At 45.6% G+C, this 18,985-nt stretch overlaps 1 protein-coding gene and 1 pseudogene across 3 annotated transcripts in view; one reads left to right on the forward strand and one right to left on the reverse strand.

Annotated features, from left to right (window-relative positions):
* Nucleotides 1-18,985, reverse strand: part of USP31 (ubiquitin specific peptidase 31) — an 82,743-nt gene that overhangs the window by 31,140 nt on the left and 32,618 nt on the right. Inside the window, exons 2-7 of one of the 2 annotated variants that reach the window (XM_079779665.1) lie at nucleotides 16,665-16,802; nucleotides 15,411-15,499; nucleotides 15,231-15,323; nucleotides 14,549-14,684; nucleotides 12,247-12,391; nucleotides 1,988-2,165 (exon numbers count right to left, since the gene is read on the reverse strand). In XM_079779665.1, the coding sequence (XP_079635791.1) occupies nucleotides 1,988-2,165; nucleotides 12,247-12,391; nucleotides 14,549-14,684; nucleotides 15,231-15,323; nucleotides 15,411-15,499; nucleotides 16,665-16,802 (779 nt within the window). The remainder of the gene's footprint in view (nucleotides 1-1,987; nucleotides 2,166-12,246; nucleotides 12,392-14,548; nucleotides 14,685-15,230; nucleotides 15,324-15,410; nucleotides 15,500-16,664; nucleotides 16,803-18,985) is intronic. The other variant, XM_079779666.1, reaches the window with a different exon arrangement.
* On the forward strand, nucleotides 10,078-12,240 carry LOC307109755 (eukaryotic translation initiation factor 4E-binding protein 1-like; annotated as a pseudogene). The gene is made up of 2 exons: nucleotides 10,078-10,085; nucleotides 10,544-12,240. The product of its transcript is annotated as a eukaryotic translation initiation factor 4E-binding protein 1-like (transcript).

Consider the following 18,985-nt stretch of genomic DNA (forward strand, 5'->3'; position numbering starts at 1 on the left):
TAATGGCAGAGGAGCAGACAGGACGAGCAGGCCTAGCAGGCAGGCAGCCAGGGAGAGCCACGTGGCCCCTGCGTGCCAGGCTGTCAGGTGTTGGAGAACAGGAGGCGGTGCCTGGCTCTTGGCTATGGCTGCAGGCAACGTCGAGGGAGTTTTAAACAAGGGTGCCGAGGGCAGCCCCCCGAGATACTGCTGCAGTCACTCTGGTGGGTGGCTCAAGCACTGAGACCTTTTAGCAGTTCCCCAGGCGGTTCTAAAATGCAGCCAAGGTGGAGCACGCTGGGCTGCCCTCACTCCCCAAGCTCCAGCCATTCACACCCACGTGCTGTGTGCCCTGAATGTGTCCAATTCACACACCCAGGTCTTTGTTCAGCCAATTCCCTCAGCCTGGAAAGCCTTCCCAGCCTGCTCCTGGGCTAGGCCCCCCTCACCCACGTCAAGACCCCGCAGAGGTGTCCTGCGGAAGCACCTGTCAGTTTGTTCCCTGTGCTCTCGGCACCACAGCACCAACTTACAGCGCCGATCATCCTTCTGCCTCACCATGCACTGCGAGCTCGCTGGTGGAAGGACATGTGGTTCGCTATCTTAGTAGCCTATAACACGGTAGATGCTGAGTGAGTGAGTGAGTGAGTGAGTGAGTGAGTGAGTGAGGAATCAGATAAACCCTGACTCAGGCCAAAGCAGAGGCGCTAAGATCACCAAGAAACCCAACTCCGAATAAAAAGTTTATTCACAGTGACACTCTCAGTGAGCCAACCTATCTGCCTAAGATGACTGTGACGTGAAGTTACAAGCACATGTAAACCATCTGGCCACATTTTCAGTGACAATGTCTTCACTTCTAAGAGACTAACATCCCTTCCCTCCTGTCCCTTACACATGCCAAGCTCCTCTAGGCTCAGCGTCTTTGTACTCCAAGTCCCCTCTCATGAGCTCCTATTCCCCAGAGGGTCACACAGCTCACCCTTTCCTCTCAGGCTCAGCTGCTCCAAGAAAGCCCTCCCTGACCTCCCTCCCTAACAGTGCCCCACCCCAGCACACTCTATCATCACAGCCAGTTCTAAAATCTTCAAAGTGGAAAGGACTGAAGTTAAATGTGTTTCCTTGCTTGTAGTCACTCTGTCCTAATTAGGATGTAAGCTCCTGAGAAGGCAGATCCTGTCTGTCTGTCTGCTACATAGCCCCTGTGTTTAGAACAGTGCCCCACACACTGGCAACACTCGAGTATTTGTTAAATGAGCATCAAAAATGCACAAATCAACACATTTTGCATTTACATTATTCAGCATCTTTAAAAGAGGAATTTATTCCAAAGCAACCTTTTAAAAGGCTAATATAAATGCTACCTTGACAATGAGTAGAAACAACAAGTGCCTTCCTCCCCAAGCAGATCCACATCGTGCTTATCACGCAGGTGACATCACTACTGGGAGAAGGCTACTTTAAAAGACAGTCGAAACCCCCGCAGAGGGAAGTGCTTACAGAGGGTACAGCCCTGAGAGATTTCCAACTCCCAGCTTCCTGGCTTATGCCGCTGCACCAAGAGCGGCACACACCACTGCTTAGACAGGAAACGCTGGAGGGCCAGGTGCAGGGAGAGAGAGCTCCGTTTGGAACCTAAGACTGTGGTGTACATACCATCCAAGTAATGTGTTAAGCATTTAAAGAAGGAAGAGAACGCTGTTAAGAAAGCAGCTGTATGGAGGTGTATAGGTCTGGGCCACTGGAGGAGCTTGTGCTGGAAGCAGACATATGACAGGAGCCTTTAAAAACTACCAGAGCTTGAAGAGCCGTTCTAACTCAGATTCTATCATCCTAATTTTATATTCTCCCTCCCACCCCCTCCAATCAGGTCACCTTATACACATACTCTTTCTAAACATCAGAATCAAAAATGAACTACTAAAAGTAAGGGTGCTTTTATCCCTACTTTTGAAAACATGAGACTTTTCAAAGCCTCCGCAGATGCTGGAAAAGAAGCTGTCTGCACCTCTTTCCCTGCTGCCCGGTGCAGGCGCGGTTGCACACCAGCAGGACGATCTTGTCGCTCTCTGCTCTCGTCACGGGCAGCTCCACCTTCCCCTGCTTTGCTGCTGCATGTGCAGAAGACAGTCTATGATGGGCCAAGCCGATCGTTAAGTGGTTCAGATTGTTGTTTAAGTGAATTCCTGAAACAAAATAGAAAAAACTTACTTCATCTCTTTAAAATTCTTTTCCTTCATTCATTACCAAGTACTTTACCCAATAGAGAAATTAAGAAGCTGTCATTATATAATTTAAACTGCAGTTGAAGAAGGAACAAAATCTACTCTGAGAGGACTCCTCTCGCCACTCGGATCATTTCTCCAGCGTCATTATTTAAGCGGCCTTACCGCCAGAAACTGAAAATTAAACCTCTTGTCTGCAGTGACCATTAGGTCCCATGTAAGAAGGGCAAGTCTGCAGAGATGATTCACCACCACAACGTGAAGTGTGGCCGGGCGTGCAACCAGCAACCAGATGAACTTTTTAAGCAGTAAAAGGTAAGGCTAATACAAGTGGAATGATCTTCAATATTCCAATGCTGCTTTTCCTCCCTGCTTTAAGGGCCAAACTTATAAGAAACCACATTTGCCCTGACCAGGTAGCTCAGCTGGATGCAGTGTCGTCCCGTGCACCAGAAAGGCTGGGGGTATGGTTCCCAGGCAGGGCACATACCTGGACTGGGCTTCGATCTCCAGTCAGGACGTGTACGGGAGGCAATAATTGATGTTTCTCTTTCACATCGAGGCTTCTCTCTCTCTTTCCCATCCTCTCTAAAATCAATAAAATAAAATGTAAAAACAAAAACGAAAAAACCACATCCTAGGGTGAGGATTAAAAAAAGAAACTACATTTAACTAGATTCACAGCAACTACAGAACTTCAATACAATCACCTAAACTGCACCAACAACATTAACGTGAATGCAGGTATGTGTTTGGCAGGCCCTATACGGACTGCTGAAAGCAGAGCTGTCAATCAGAGGCACTAAGCAATTCAGCACCAAGCAACAGCCCTGAACTCTGTAGGAACTCAATAAAAGCTTGCCTAAGTAATTGTTAATCTCCTTAATCCTTTGAAAGCCTAAGGAAATGATACTCCAACTGTATAATGAAGCCTACCACCACCTCAAATATAGTAACATCACCAGGAGGAGAATAAAATAAAAAGTATTTACACAAAAGTATTCATAGCAGAAATCTGGCAATAACTTAAATATCCTATCTAGTAATAGAGTAATATGCAAATTAACCATCACTCCGCGACAAAATGGCGGCGCCCATAGACACAAGATGGCGGCGTCCAGTCCTCTCAGGCCCGCCAGAGACCCCCAGTCCCAGGGAGGGCTGCCGATGAGAGCCGGCAGCGTGGCCCAGGCTGTAGGCCTGGGAGGTGGCCGCGCCCCCGTCATGATCTGCTACTAGCCTCGGCTGTGCATCCCTGGCGCGATCTGCTCCCAGCCCCAGCCCTGGCTGTCCACCTGGGAGGCTCCTGTGCCCCCCCACGCCCTCTCCACGATCCGCTTCCAGCCCCGGCCTGGGCCGTGGGCCTGGAAGGCGGCTGGACCCCCTCTTCACGAGTTCCGCTTCCAGCCCCGGCCCGGGCCGTGGGCCTGCGAGGTGGCCGGCCCCCCCTCCACGAGATCCACTTCCAGCCGGGCCGTGGGCCTGCGAGGCGGCCATGCCCGCCGGCGCAATCCGCTCCTAGCAGTGATCCAGGTTGTAGGTCTGTCGGCTGGGAGGCGCCTGCACCCTTCTCAGCACGTTCTGCTCCCAGCCGTGGCCAGGGCTGTAGGCCTGTCAGCTGGGAGGCGCCCATGCCCCTCTCAGCGCATTTTGTTTCCAGCCGAGTCCAGGGCTGTGGGCCTGGGAGGCAGCCGCCCCTCTCTAGTGCGATCCGCTCCCAGTCGTGGCCTGGGCCTTAGGCCTGTTGGCTGGGAGGCTCCTGCGTCCCTCTCAGCGCGTTTCGCTTTCAGCTGCGGCCAAGGCTGTGGACCTGGGAGGCAGCCACGCCTCCCAGGTGCGATCCACTCCCAGCTGTGGCCAGGGCTGTAGGCCTGTCAGCTGGGAGGCGCCCGTGCCCCTCTTAGATGCGTTTTGCTTCCAGCCTCAGCCAGGACTGTGAGCCTGGGAGGCAGCCGCGCCTCCCAGGCACGATCTGCTCCCAGCTGTGGCCCTGGCCGTAGGCCTGTCGGCTGGGAGACGCCTGCGCCCCTCTCAGCGTGTTCTGCTTCCAGCTGTGGCCAGGGCTGTGGGCACACCTCTCCCGTGCGATCACTCCCAGCCATGGCCCGGGCCGTAGGCCTGTTGGCTGGGAGGCGTCTGCGCCCCTCTAGGCACATTCCGCTTTCAGCCACCGCCAGCTTCTTCCCAACCTGCAAAACTCCAGCTCGATTCCCCTATAAAGGGAAGAGAATAGGACAGGACGTTCCCAGGAAACGGTGACAACTGGTTGCATGTGTGGACTGTGCTGGAGCTGTGTCCACGGCACACTGTGGGAACACTGAGGAAGGAGCAAGCAGATCTGGCTGCAAGGACGGGGAGAGGGCCACAGAGACTTGGCCAACCCTCAAAGGGCCCAGTAGAACTTTCCTAGGTAGAGAGGATTGAGATTATTAAGAGGAGAAAGGCATCTTGGAAGGAGTATTTCTAGCAGAAGGGAAAAAAGGGCCAAAAGTTTGTGGGAAAATGGATAAGTACAGTGTTAGTAGACCTCTATGTGAAAAAACCTTCCATCTTGACACCTACATTACTTAACAGACTTGGCTCCCATTGCCTTTGCCCTTTCAAAATAATTTTTGGAGGGAAAGATGGACAGTTGATTACATGTCTATTGTTTATAAAAGAAAAGGAAACTTTTAGAAAATATGAAAAAGTGTGAAATCACCTATAAACCTTCTACTTATTCAAATATAAGCCCAGCAACCACATGATATCACCTTTCCAAGGTCTCATGAAATTCCTGTTTAAGGAGTTTATTTTATGGCACTTTTAGTTTGGGTTTACATTTTACTGGGTTGTCAAGACCACAGCAGGTACACTGTCCAATATGTTAAAGAAAAAACCCTATCTAATAAAGAGGGAATATGCAGGGGAGGGCATTTGGGGGTGACCGGGCTGTCAGGGGAGGGCAGTTGGGGATGATCGGGCTGGCAGGGGAACAGTTAGGTGTCAATCAGGCTGGCAGGGGAGTGGTTAGGGGCAATCAGGCAAGTCAGGCAAGCAGTTGGGAGCCAGCAGTCCCGAACTATGAAAGGGATGTCCAACTGCCTGTTTAGGCCCGATCCCACAGGGTTCGGGCCTAAACAGGCAGTCGGACATCTCCTGAGGGGTCCCAGATTGGAGAGGGTGCAGGTTGGGCTGAGGGACACACCTCCCCACAGTGCACGAATTTCGTGCACCGGGCCTCTAGTCCAGTAATATGTGACTTGCTGAACCTACGAAGATACATCAACATTATAGCAATTTAAAATCATGAATACATAGTCCTGGCCAGATGGCTCAGCTGGTTGGCGGGTTGTCCTGTACACCAAAAGGTTGCAGGTTCGATTCCTGGGAACACATACCTAGGTTGCGAGTTCAATCCCTGGTTGGGGGTGTATACAGGAGGCAACTAATTGATGTTTCTCTCTCACATCGATTGTTTCTATCTCTCTTTTCTCTAAAAGTCAATAAAAACATATCCTCAAGTGAGGATTAAAAATGATGAATACATAGTTAATACCGACATAAATTCCAGATAAATTAACCTTTTAAAATAAAGAACACAAGAACTAGACTGGCCTGTGACTCAGTGGTTGAGCATCAACCCATGAGGTCACAGGTCAATTCCCAGACAGGGAACAGGCCTAGATTTCTGGCTTGATCCCCAGTAGGGGGCATGCAGGAGGCAGCCAATCAACGATTCTCTCTCATCACTGATGTTTCCATCTCTCTCTCCCTCTCCCTTCCTCTCTGAAATCAATAAAAACGTATTTAAAGAACAATAACACAGGAATTAGGAATACGGAAACACTGAGTTTTCATCGAGCTATTAGAGGGAAAAATACTTTTTAATGTTGAACACCATGAAGAAATCACAAAAGAACAGCAGATTTCAGTTCCTAACCATTTTAAACTTTAGTGTAAGGAAGTAAAAGTAATAGAAGTCTGGATCTGAGACAACGAATGGCCTCATTTCCCAGGCTTTTGGCAGACGGGAGGCTGGGAAGACCTGTTGTGCTAAAAGTGGTCAGGATTCCTAGTGCGATCAGGTGATACCCATCAACTGCAGAGGTCAGCTCTGCATTCAAAGTGCAGGCCCAGTTACCACCAGCTGTGTGACCCCTTAATCTAAGTCTCCTCCCTCATTTGTAAACTGGGAAAAGTAGCAGCCTCATTCACACTGAACCCAATAGTATAAGGCCTTTACAACAAAGACTAACACATACTCACAAAGTGGTATATTCTTCTAACAAAGGCACTCTCTGGCTAGAATATGATAACCTTGAACCTCCCCATATTCACTTAAAAAGAGAAACTTAGTGTAAACTCTAGTAATTGGGGAATGAAGGGGGATTTGGGGTAATATTCAGTAAACAAACACTAACTAGACTGTATATTAAGAACTATACTCAGCTGCTGGGTACAGAAAGATGAAGCAAAATGTAGTCCCAACTGTAGAGAATTCACTGTATGGTGGGACAGACACAGGAGAAAACAGGTCATGGCCACACAACATTCTAGTCCAGAAACTACGGCTAGAGCACGGGAGGGAGGAAACAGTCAGCCGGCTGAGAGTGGAGGAAATGAGGAAAGACTCTGGACAAGGTGATTTGGGTCTTTTTACTGTGATGCAATTTAAATAAACAAAAGCACATGCATGAGAACACAACAACTGAAAAACAGACAACAGAGCTCCTAGGTCAAAGAACAATGAATACTGAAATAACAGACTGTCTAGAAAATGATGTCAATAGGAGTAACCAGAGAAAACTGACTCCTAAGCTAAGAGTGGAGAAAGCTGGCCAATGCATTATATACAATTACCAAAAGATTCAGGAACTAGAGGCACCAGAGACCTCTAGAATTAGGGGGTGAAAGAAAAGAGGTACTAAAATAAGGACTTTTGACAAGGGCACCAAGACCATCCAAGGATAGTCTCTCCAACAGTGCTGAGATAATTGAATATTTACATGCAAAAGAATGGAACTGGACCCCTAACTCACACCATACACAAAAATTAACTCAAAATGGATCGAAGACATAAATGTAAGAGCTAAAACTATAAAAATTCTAGAAGAAAACATAGGGATAAATCTTCATGGACTTGGATTTGGCAATGGATTCTTACATATGACACCAAAAAGCACAAGCAACAGCAATGACAAGATAAATCAGACTTCATCAAAATTAAGGACTTTTATGCATCAAAAGGTACTATCCATTCAGAACACCTGAAATCTAGTTGAACAGAAGGCCTACAACTAAGAATATAAAAAGAATCCACATCAAGACTCGTAGGAGAGCCGGCAACACATAGCAGGCTGAGCCCAAGCCCACATGTGATGGTTAAAAACCAGGAGGGTTATCTTGGTTATGGATCCATAAGGAGCGAGGGGTTCCAGTGCCAGGAAGAGAAGTCCCCATAATTTCTGGCTGTAAAACCAGACTGTGGCTGAGTGAGAAGGAGGGCTGCTGAAGGGCCCCTCCAAAGACTTAATCAGACTCACTCTGCGCTTCAGAGCTGGGCAGCAGTTCGAAAAGCACCAGGAACATATGGGAAGGGACTGAAGTGTATGACATCACGGCAAGAGCTGGAGAGACAGCTTTCTCCCAGACAGAAGTGCTGGCAGAGTCCATTGTTCCTTTTCTGAGTCCTCCCACACTGAGCACCTCCTCTGGGCACCTCCAAGTCAAGCACAAGGAGCAACCACCTGCAGATCACTCTGTAGCTCATGCAGGCTGGCCCTGGGCAGGCAACAGGTGGTGGCTGACTTTGCAACTCCCAGGAGGCCTCAGAGACACAGAGTAGCCAGCTTCAGACCACACCGGATTACAACCCAATCACCAACACAAGCAACCCACACAAGCAGCAGACTCAGTGGGCACCAGAGCCCCAGTGAAGCAGCTCTGCTCCACGGGGTCAGCCCCTGCACAGCAGCTCCTCTGCTATAGTCAGAGCCATTCCTCACAGCTGACTGACCTTCCAATGATGTGTGAACAGCAATCAAAGCTCAACTACTACAGGAGGATGCACACAGCCAACACCGGGGGCGCACCTGGAGCATCCAGCTCAGGTGACTGGAGAGGCTGTGTCAGTGGGCCCTACAGGACACCTCCTACATGAGGTCATTCTACCAATTCCAGGGGATGTAGCCGCTCTACCTAATCCACAGAAACAAACACAGGGAAGCAGCCAAAATGAGGAGAGAAAGAAACATGACACAAATGAAAAAAAAAAGAAGAAGAAAAACAAAACAAAAAAAACACAGGCGAAATCTCCAGGAATAAAGCTAAATGAAATAGTGGCAAGCAAATTACCTGATACAGAGTTCAAAACAATAGTTACAAGGATGCTCAATGAACTTAGTGAGAACTTCAACAGCATAAATAAGGACATGGAAATCATAAAGAAGAACCTGTGAGAAATGAAGAATACACTAACTGAAATGAAGAACAAGTTACATGGAATTAACAGTAGAGTAGATGAAGCAGATAATCAAATCAGTGTTTTGGAATATAAGGAACCAGAAAAAACTCAATCAAAAGTGAAATTAATCTAAAAAAATGAGGATGGTGTAAGAACCCTCTGGGACAACTTCAAGTGTACCAACATTCACATCATGGGGTTGCTGGAAGAAGAAGAGACAGAGCAAGAAATTGAAAACTTATTTGAAAAAAATGACAAAAACACTCCCCTAATCTGGTGAAGGAAATAGACATATAAGTCCAGGAAGTGCAGCGTCCCAAACAAGATGAACCCAAAGAGGCCCATACAGGACACATCGTAATTAAAATGTAAAAAGTTAAAGACAAAGAGAGAATCTTAAAAGCAGCAAGAGAAAAGCAGTTAGTTACCTACAGGGGAACGCCCATAAGACTGTCAGCTGATTTCTCAACAGAAACTTTGCAGGCAAGAAGGGAGTGATAAGAAATATTTAAAGTGATGAAAAGCAAGGACTACAACCAAGATTACCCTACCCAGCAAAGCTGTCATTCAGAATCAAAGGACAGGTAAAGAGCTTCCCAAACAAAGAAAAGCTAACTGAGTTCATCACCACCAAAACGGTATTACATGAAATGTTAAAGGGTCTTCTTGGAGAAAAAGGAGAATAAAAAAAGATAGAATATATTAATAATAAAATGGCAATAAATACATGTCTATCAATAATTACTTTAAATGCAAATGGGTTAAATGCTCCAATTAGAAGACATACATTGACTGAATGGATAACAAAACAAGACCCTTACATATGCTGTCTAAAACAGACTCACTTCAGATCGAAAGACACACACAAACTGAAAGTAAAGGGATGGAAAAAGATATTTCATAAAAATGGTAATAACAAACAAAAAAGCTTATGCCAGACAAAACAGACTTTAAAGCAAAGGCTATAACAAGAGACAAAGAAGGACCCAGCAACTCCTCGTCCGGGTATTGATCCGAAGAAACCCAAAGGACTAAATTGAAAAGACACGTGCATCCCTCTGTTCATAGCAGCACAATTTATAATAGCTGAGACATGGAAGCAGCCTAAATGTCTATCAGTAAATGAATGGATAAAGAAGAGGTGGTACATATGGAATGTAATCCAGCCATAAAAAAGAATGAAATCTTGTCATTTGCAACAATATGAACGAACCTAGAGGTTACTGTGCTAAGTGAGATAAGTCAGACAAAGACAAATGCCAGATAATTTCACTTAAATGTGGAATTTAAAAAACAAAACAAACAAGCAGAACAGGAAAAGGTTCATAAATACAGAGAAGATTGTTGTCACATGAGAGAGGGGTTGGGAGTGATGGGTGAAAAAGAGGAAGAGATTTAGAAGTACAAACGGGTAGTTACAGAGCAGTCATGGGGATGTACAGTGCAGCACAGGGAACGTAGTCAATAATACTGTAATAAGTATGTATGTTGTCAGATGGGTATCAGATTCATCAAGGTGATCACTCCATAAGTTATACAATGTCTAATCACAGTGTCATACACCTGAACTAATATAATATTATACATCAACTGTAACTTAAAAATAAAAATTTTCATAAAAAAGTAAAAAGATAACCTAAAGAATGGGGGAAATTTTTGCAATCAGATATCTGATAAGGGTCTAGTACCCAGCATACATAAGGAACTCTTACAACTCAACAACGAAAAGATAAACAACCCAATTTAAAAATAGAGAAGGGACTTGAACAGACATTTCTCTGAAGAGGATATATAACTGGCCAACAACCACATGAAAAGATGATCAGCATCATATATCATTAGGAAAATGCAAATAAAACCCCCAATGAGGGGGCGGGCCGGAGCGAGGCTGCAGGGGCTGGAGGGCCACGATCTGGCTGCTGGCACTACACAAGGAAGTCCACATCCGGGGCAGCAGCTGCAGCCAGACCCCACGCCGGGCCATCCCTGCCACTCACCAGGTGGTCCTCAGGGACAGCATGCAGCTCCCCCCTCAACCCTCGACAGTACAGTACCACCAACCCCAGCAGCACGCTCTTCAGCACCACCCCAGGAGGTGCCGGGACCATCTATGACTGGAAGTTCCTGATGGCGTGTCAGAATTCACCTGTGACCCAAACAGCCCCATGGGACCTGCCCACCATTCGGGGGGTCACTAGCCCTGTAAGTGACGAGCCTCCCACAGAAGCCAGCCAGAACCACCTGCAAAGCCGGCAGGCGGTGAAGAGTCACAGTTTGAGAAAGACATTTAAAGGACCAGCCATCAGATCAAGCAATGACTCTGGGCCTCTCTGGCCCTTCTCCAGAGAAGACTCACACTGCCAGTTATCATCCTGGGCAGGCAATGGTGTGGGGTCAACCACCCTAGTCCTCTGCTCCCTCAGTCAGGGCACCTGCTCCCCCTTACTCTTGGTGAACACCAGCAGATACCTCTTTATGCCTCCATTCATGCAGGAGCTGGCACCCCAAGGGGAGTGACTCTCAAGAGACACATCCTGCAGTCTGGGCCAGGAAGTGGACTTGGAGGACCCCTTCTGAATGACCATCCTGCTCTCTTCCGCTGAGGGCATACCACCCCTTTGCTAGGTTTGTGTGCTTGGGGAAGTTCCTCTCCCCTACTTCCCCAACAGAGGAAATAAAAGCCACCTTTGCCCTTGGGCAAAAACAAAAAAAACATAATGAGATACCACTTCACACTCACTAGGATGGCCATAATAAAAAACCAGAAAATAAAAAATGTTGGCAAGAATGGAGAGAAATTGTAACCCTCATATATTTGTTGTTAGAAATAAAGACAATGTAGCTGCCGTGGAAAACAGTTTGATAGTTCCTCAGAAAGTTAAAGAGAATTACCATATGCCCTAGCATTTCCACTCCTAGTTATATAACCCAAAAGAAATGAAAAGAGGTTATTCAAAAAAAATATTTATACATGAATGGTCACAGCAGGACTACTTAATATAGAAACAACCCAAATGTCTATTGACAGATAAATAGGCAAACAAAATGTGGTCTATACATGTAATGGAATAATATTCAGCCATAAGAAGGAATGAAGGACTGATACACATTGCAGCATGGATGAGCCTTGAAACATAATGCTAAGGGAAAGAAGTCTGTCACAAAAGGTGACATGCTATACGATTCCATTCATGTCTAGATGAGGGAAATGTATAGAAACACAAAGTGATTGCTTAGGACTGGGGGGAGGGGAGAGGCGAGGGAAAGGGGCTCCTGGGGAGACAAGGGGAAACTAATGAGACAGAAGATGGGGAAATAAATTATCAGCAAACAACAGGGGCCTTCCTTGGTTCCGCACCGCCCCTTGGTGGTCAGCACACATCATAGTGAGCGATCGACCTCCCGGTCTCCCGGTTGAACTCCCGAGGGGATAATTTGCATATTAGCCTTTTATATAGATAGATTTAAAAAATGTGTTATGTGTATTTTACCACAATTTAAAAAATGATGCTATCATGTAACAGACATCTGAAAAGGCAGACAGTGGTTGACCCACACACCTATTATGTGGCATTATGGAAACACATGCTCATTTACCTCTCTGACTGAGAATTCCTTCAGGCCTGAATATTTCTGGAGTCTCAAAGGCAAAAATGCAGTCGCTTTCGTGGACTGTTTCCAGGTCATCTGTGTCACAAAAGGAACGGTGGAACCCATCATAGTACATTTCTGTTAACACAATCTAAAATGGGGAAAATGTAAATAACTGAATAAACAGGAAGTCAATATGAATGGATTGACTAATTCTCCATGAACTTCCCCAGACCATCAGGACCTAACCTGTGAGGCCTCTGACACATCACAGGGCCCACATTATTTGCCTTTAATAAGAGAATTTTGGAAGCACACCATCCCCTGTCACTGAAGAGCAATGTTCTCAGAATGTGGTAGCACTAAATACAGAGTTCCTCTGAGTTCTGGTGGAGAAGAGACCCAGGAGATGGGAGTTACCCCGGTTTCACAGGGGAAGAAACTAGAAAAGGCAGTGACCTGCCTGAGGTTATACAAATATTCAATCTCTGGCAATGACAGAGTCCACATCTGGCTCCAAGACTGACTCCTACATCATTAAATTTTCTTATTTCCAGGTTAAAAAATGTCAAATAACCATCAATATTTGTATTAGGAAAAAATGTAGTAAATCAACTCAAATGTCCAACAATAGGTACTACTTAAATATATTATAGCCCTACTGGAATTATAAAGCTATTACAAAGAATGAGCTATAAATAACTGCATTAACATGAAAAATAAATCTACTAAGTAAATAAGAAGGTAAAGAACAATGAGTTCATGTTTATAAAACAATAAATGTAGTATATGCACAGGAAAAAAACAGGACTGAATTTACAGTGTAATATTAAAGTTAGTAACCCCTAGTTCTCAGATACTTTATATGCGGTACTTTCTAAGTTTTGTTTCTGAAATGGTTGAGTATTGCACAGTAACACAGAAAAACAAAAGATGGGTAAAACAATGAGACATTCAGGGACTTGGTTACATGCTCAGCAGCACTGTCTAGTGGAAAAGCACTGGATGGGGCATGAGGAGGTTCCAGTCCCGGCCTGCCACCAACCGGCCCTGTGACCTTGAACACGTCACATGGCTTTTCTGAGCCTCCTTCCAATGAAGGGTTTGGACTGGACGCCTTTGGTTTCCTTCACTAACACAAACATAAGGAGTCTGGGAGGGGACAGGGGCTGATGGCAGAGTCCACAAACAGCCCAAGGAAAATACTCCTGGCACATGTTCTGTCTGATTTTAATGACCACACTGTTTTCTGCAGGCAAACATGTAAACATAAGTCACGTTCTCCGGCGAGAACAATGAGGTCAAAAAAACTTGTAATCCTATCACTCATTCAAAGCGCATACAAAAAGAACCCGACAGCACTGAGGCTGTAAAGAGACACGCAGATTTGCCTTGGACACACACCTAAGCCTCCCTCCCTCTCTGTCTTTCCCCCTATCTTGAAGGGAAAAGCGAATCAATGCGCTCTTAAGCGTAAGGAAAAATGTGAACACTCTAAATGTGCCAGTGCTGGGTCTATGAAAATGTGTGCTATCTGCTTCTTAGGGCAGCACGACTACTTGTTTTACTGCAGGAACTTCCGAGATGAGGCTGTCGGCAGCCCGCGTACAGAGGAGCTTTCCTGTGCAAGTGGCAGCTTCCAGAAGTGATCTGGGAAAAGCCCCTCAGTCACTGAATCATCTTTCCTCAGTAAATCCTAATAGGCAATGTTTTTCCAAATAAACTCATAACAGTGAACTGAATAAAGAATGTATGCAAAAATATGTCACGCCACAAACAGGCCAATTAATACTCCAAAAATTTACCCAAAAATGAAAGGAATACACAAATTCCTTTTTCTTATCTAAACAAAGTAAGAGATGGGTCCAGCTCTAACCAGAGAACAAAGAGAACTGAGCATCTCTCTCTGTGCAGGAACTAGCCAGATACCCATTCTAATCACATGATGGCAAGGGGTTGTCAAGAGCCACTGCTCAGGCTCTCTAAGCCTCTTTGGCTTTCAAATACCACAGGGATGTTCTTCCCACATAAGCCTCCATCCGGATGATTAAGAGGGCTAAGTAATTATAAATAAAGTCACAGCTTTTCCTTTTAAAAATGTATTAGTATACACAATTAAAGAAACATGGTAAGGTTTTGTGTACCTTTTTCTCCTCTGGGTCTTAATTGTCCTTTTCCTCACCACGGAAGCAACTGGTTTGACATTTCTATCTAACCGTATCTGGCAGGGAACTGTTAAAAACCCCAGGAGGACAGAAAGCCACCCTGCCGGGGCTCCCTGTGCAGTCAGTGTTCGCAGGCGTACTACCTGGTCAGTGGGGATCTTTGTTTCCAGAGACACTGCTTCCCGAAGTCTGGCGACAGTCCCAGACAGAGGCACGGCCACGCCAATCCGCATGCAGTGAGAACACTTTCCTTGATACACTACGGTGACATAGAGAGGCCTGTACAGATCAAAGTCACATCTTCTTATTAGTTGCTTATTTCAACTAAAATATAGAAGCAAAACAAACCTGATTGGAAATCAATGTAAAACTGAAGTTAACCCACACCTTTATTTAGAAGTCAATAGAAAAACTCATCTGGACCTAAGTAAAACTCTCAAACAATAATTAAGAGATTTCTGGAAAAGGTAAGCTTCAAAAAACAAAAGTATAACATATCAATACTTGGAAATTTTGAGAAACAGTTCAAATAAAGCAAGTAACTAAAAGTGCAAGGTGAGGGCTCTAGGGAATCTAGAAGGCACTCAACAGCCTTTCCCTTTCCCCATGCTATGGATGATGACCAAGTGAACAGACACACCTGTCCCATGCACCCTGCAATCTCAGACAGGCATTCATAAATTTCTGTAAGGTTTTAACAATGCTTGTAATGTAACGTATCATTAATCCCATTACTTGTCTAAATAAGTAAGCCTACTAGGAGCCTACAGAGGAAAAGGAACACAGAGAAATGTGCCACCTTAATTTTATTACATCTGTTCTTACCTTGTGTAGGGTAGAGGGATTGGCAAAGAAATGCAGAGGAAAGGGTCAAAAGTGTTACTCTGCTTCTGACAATGAGGACATGTCAGGGAGGATCTTCAAAAAACAAAATGTAAGATACACATTAACATCACCTACAACCTCATAAGCAGGCAACATAAAGGAAATTTAATTTGCTCATACCTGTATTGGGCTTGAAAAAGTTCTTGTACAAAAGTGCTACAGACAGGAAAAGATGGTCCCTCAGGCATCATATCAGACTCTGATGGTGGCTTAAAAGAAGAAAGTACAATTTCACAGACTGAAAGTACCAATTACTGACTGAAGATGACCTGACAGTGGCACAAATGTCCCTGACTTCTTATACAAGCTATGCATCAGGTCCAGATGTTCCAGTGAAAGGTATCTGCTAAAGGAACCAGAACACAGCAGCCGGGACGTGGGTCACAAGAACTCATCTCTTCACAGGCTCTCCCACATCTCTGTCTCTCCACCCCATCCAGGCGGTTCCTCCCTAGGACACTCCAATCTCCCTCCAACTCTCGATGTCCTGCTCTAACCTCTTCCAGGAAATTAATCCCGACCACTGAGTTCCTAGCACGTATTGGCTGCTGATTTTGGTACTTAATCACTCTACTTCATATTTCACTAACCTTTCCATGTCTCTCCACTAACAGTCACTGAGTACCTGCTATTACATGCAGAGAGCACGGGAGAGGGCTTTAGGGTACAAAAATAAGACACAGAGCCTGACTTTGACTTCATCTCCATCTGGTAGGGGAGAGAGTCAGCTACAAGCATAGAGTTCTATGACAGAACAGTGTTCAGGCACAAAAGGACCTTGAATTGAAATAATTTAACAACTTACCGAAACAAGAAATTTAAATTTTGAAGTACTGAGCATAATTATCAAAAACTTTAAAAGCTGTGAGAAAGGCAACTCTTTATCTTAATTACTTCCATTATAAAAATCATTTTACCCTTCACAGAAAGGCTACATGCATAAAAATTGAGGATAAATCGCTCTTTCTCAGTACGAATATTCTGGGCGTTCAGTTCCTACACTTGTTCCTGTTTGACTGTGTCCATTCCAGTGATCTAGAGACTATGGGTCTCACCGGACTAGAAAGCAAGTGTTTGCTTTAATAACAGTTTAGTGAGGAGGAACCACTTAATTTTAGTCTAAAGTTAGTCATATAGGCAAACGTGTCCCCTCTCATCAGACTGTAAGCTCCTGGGACGGTGCCTCTGGCATCTCACGCTCCCCACACAGCAGCCAGCTTGAGAAACCCTCCACGTGTCCGTGAATCTTACCCTCCCCTGGAGCTCACTCAATGTCACCACAGTAACTAAGTGCCGACTGCAACAGCTCCTGAGAGGTTTGGGAGGACGGACCCTGGGCTCCGGCTCCCTGGCTGCTGGGCGGGGCACCCTCACCTTCACAGGAGGCTGGCCGCTCTGCTTCACTGCATGATTGAGGTCTTCGTGAACTCGGTCCAAAAGCCACAACAGAAACTCCTGGGCATCATGCTGGGAATTCCCCCGGTACTGCAGTGCATTCTTTGACACAATACTCTAGATAGGTACATAAATCAGCACGAAGAGTGTGAGTCCTAGCTCTATGATAAACTGCTCATCATCCCAAAGAGGGTTGGATGCAAGCTCTCAGGGTGTTAGAGGACTTCCCAGAAAGAGCAATGTAAAAGCAGGTGCTAAAAAACAGCTAAAAAACAACAACAGAAAAACAGGTGCTCAATGTAAAACCCACCCCCAAGAACATGCACCAAAGACTTAAATGTGCCTATCCCACTTTTAGGAATACAGCTAAAGGAAACCATCAAAACAGTCACGACATCTAAGAGGATATTCATTCATCAGACCTTCTAATAGCAAAAACAACAGGTGATAACTTGAACATCTTAAAAACGAGAATTTTTACAAGTACCACATTGTTACTTTGTACACGCAAAACCACCAAAATGTTCTATGTCAATTACACCTTAGTAAAAAAAAAAAAAAAGAATTGGTAGTATAAAATAAACAAGTCTACATCATATAAATATTGAGTAAATAAATGGGAGGAAGAGACGAATCTTCCTTATAGAGGAATTCCAAATAATTTATGTCACTAATGCCCCTCCAGGAGTTGGACCTTGAGAATGGGCTATGATAGTGACTTGCTTTCAAAGACTCGAATATGGGAGAGGGTAGCCAGTGAAACTGAAATGAAGTAAGATCATGGGCTCTGGAGCATGTAGCCTTGGTTCAAATCTCTGTCCCGCCTCTTATTATGTGTGAGGTCTGGGCTAACTCCCCTCCAAAGTGAAAAGGACAATAATGATTTAGTGTGATGGTTAAGTGAGAACACATGCAAAACATTTCACATATAAATGAGTAATTAAGCACTCAAATTTTAACTATGAATATTGGACTTGTAAATAAGGAGACAACTACACAAAGCGAAAGCAGTTCAGACAAATGAAATGATGAGGCATGAGATAATGGGGGTCTGAGCTAAAGCAGTGAGGGCAGAAATGTGAGGCCAAATCTGAGATTTCAAAATTAAAGAAGTAGAATCAATGGAATTGGTGAGTTAATGGATGTGGAAAGTGAGGAAGGAGGCATTAGTGTCACCCTGGTGTCTTATTTGGATGATGCTCAACTGGTGGTACTTGCATCAAGACAAAATAAAAAAGGAAGAAGTCTGGGAAAGAGGGTGATGAGTTAGTTCCCTTTCGAATCCACTGCATTTGCAGCTCTCAGAACCTCCACATAGAAGTATCTGCTAAACAAGTGAAAAATACAGATCTGGGCTCCATGGAAGTCTGTGCTAAGGACAAGATTTGAAAATCACCAGATGAGTGGTAGTTAAAACCATTGAGTACGGAAGAGAAACCAAGATGGCAGCATAGGTAAGCACCTAAACTGCTGCCTCGCACAACAATTTCAAAACTACAACTAAAAGACAGAACGGACATCATCCAGAACCACAGGAAAGCTGGCTGAGTGGAAATTCTACAACTAGAAGGAAAGAAGAAAGCACGCGGAGAATCAGAGGAGCTGCAAAGGGCTGAGGTACGGAGACACGCGTACAGAGAGGAAGGGCAGCTGAGTGCCTGGCTGGCGTTCTCTGGCGGGAGGGAGAAGGAAGCTCCCGACTGCACTGAACCCCAGTTCTGACTGCACTGAACCCCAGTTCCAGGCAAAACCCTGTGGACCCAAGCTCATACGGGGGGCGTCTGGACTGTCAGGTAGAGAGAAAGGCACACGGAGACTTGGGGAAGCCGCGGCGGGCAGGGGTCTGGAGGCGCACGTGCAGAGAATACTGACTGCGGAAGTTGCCGCTAGCTCTCCCTAGCGGAAGGGAGTTAGAAGCTCCTGACTGCACTGAACCCCAGTTCCGACTGTACTGAACCCCAGTTCCGGGCGAGCCTGGGGGACTCTGAACTGTCAGGCGGAAACTCAGGGGAGCCGCGGAAGGCAGAGGTCTGGAGGCGTGTGCGCAAGGGAAGGGCTGACAGGAAGCCAAGACTGCTCAGCCCTGAGACTCCGCCCCATCCAAGCTGAGCACAGAGAATTTTGCAAGTCTCCTCCTATAAGGCTGTTTCCAGCACAGGTCTCCCGCAGCTGATACTCACAGCTGATACTCACAGCCAATTGGCCTGGAGGTCAATTCCTCCCAGTGATACCAACAGCAATCAAGACTTAACTACAACAAGGCTGTACACACAGACCACACAAAGGGGTGCACCAAGAGT

Source organism: Cnephaeus nilssonii (assembly GCF_951640355.1).
Source record: "Cnephaeus nilssonii genome assembly, chromosome: 2".
Classification (NCBI taxonomy): domain Eukaryota; kingdom Metazoa; phylum Chordata; class Mammalia; order Chiroptera; family Vespertilionidae; genus Cnephaeus; species Cnephaeus nilssonii.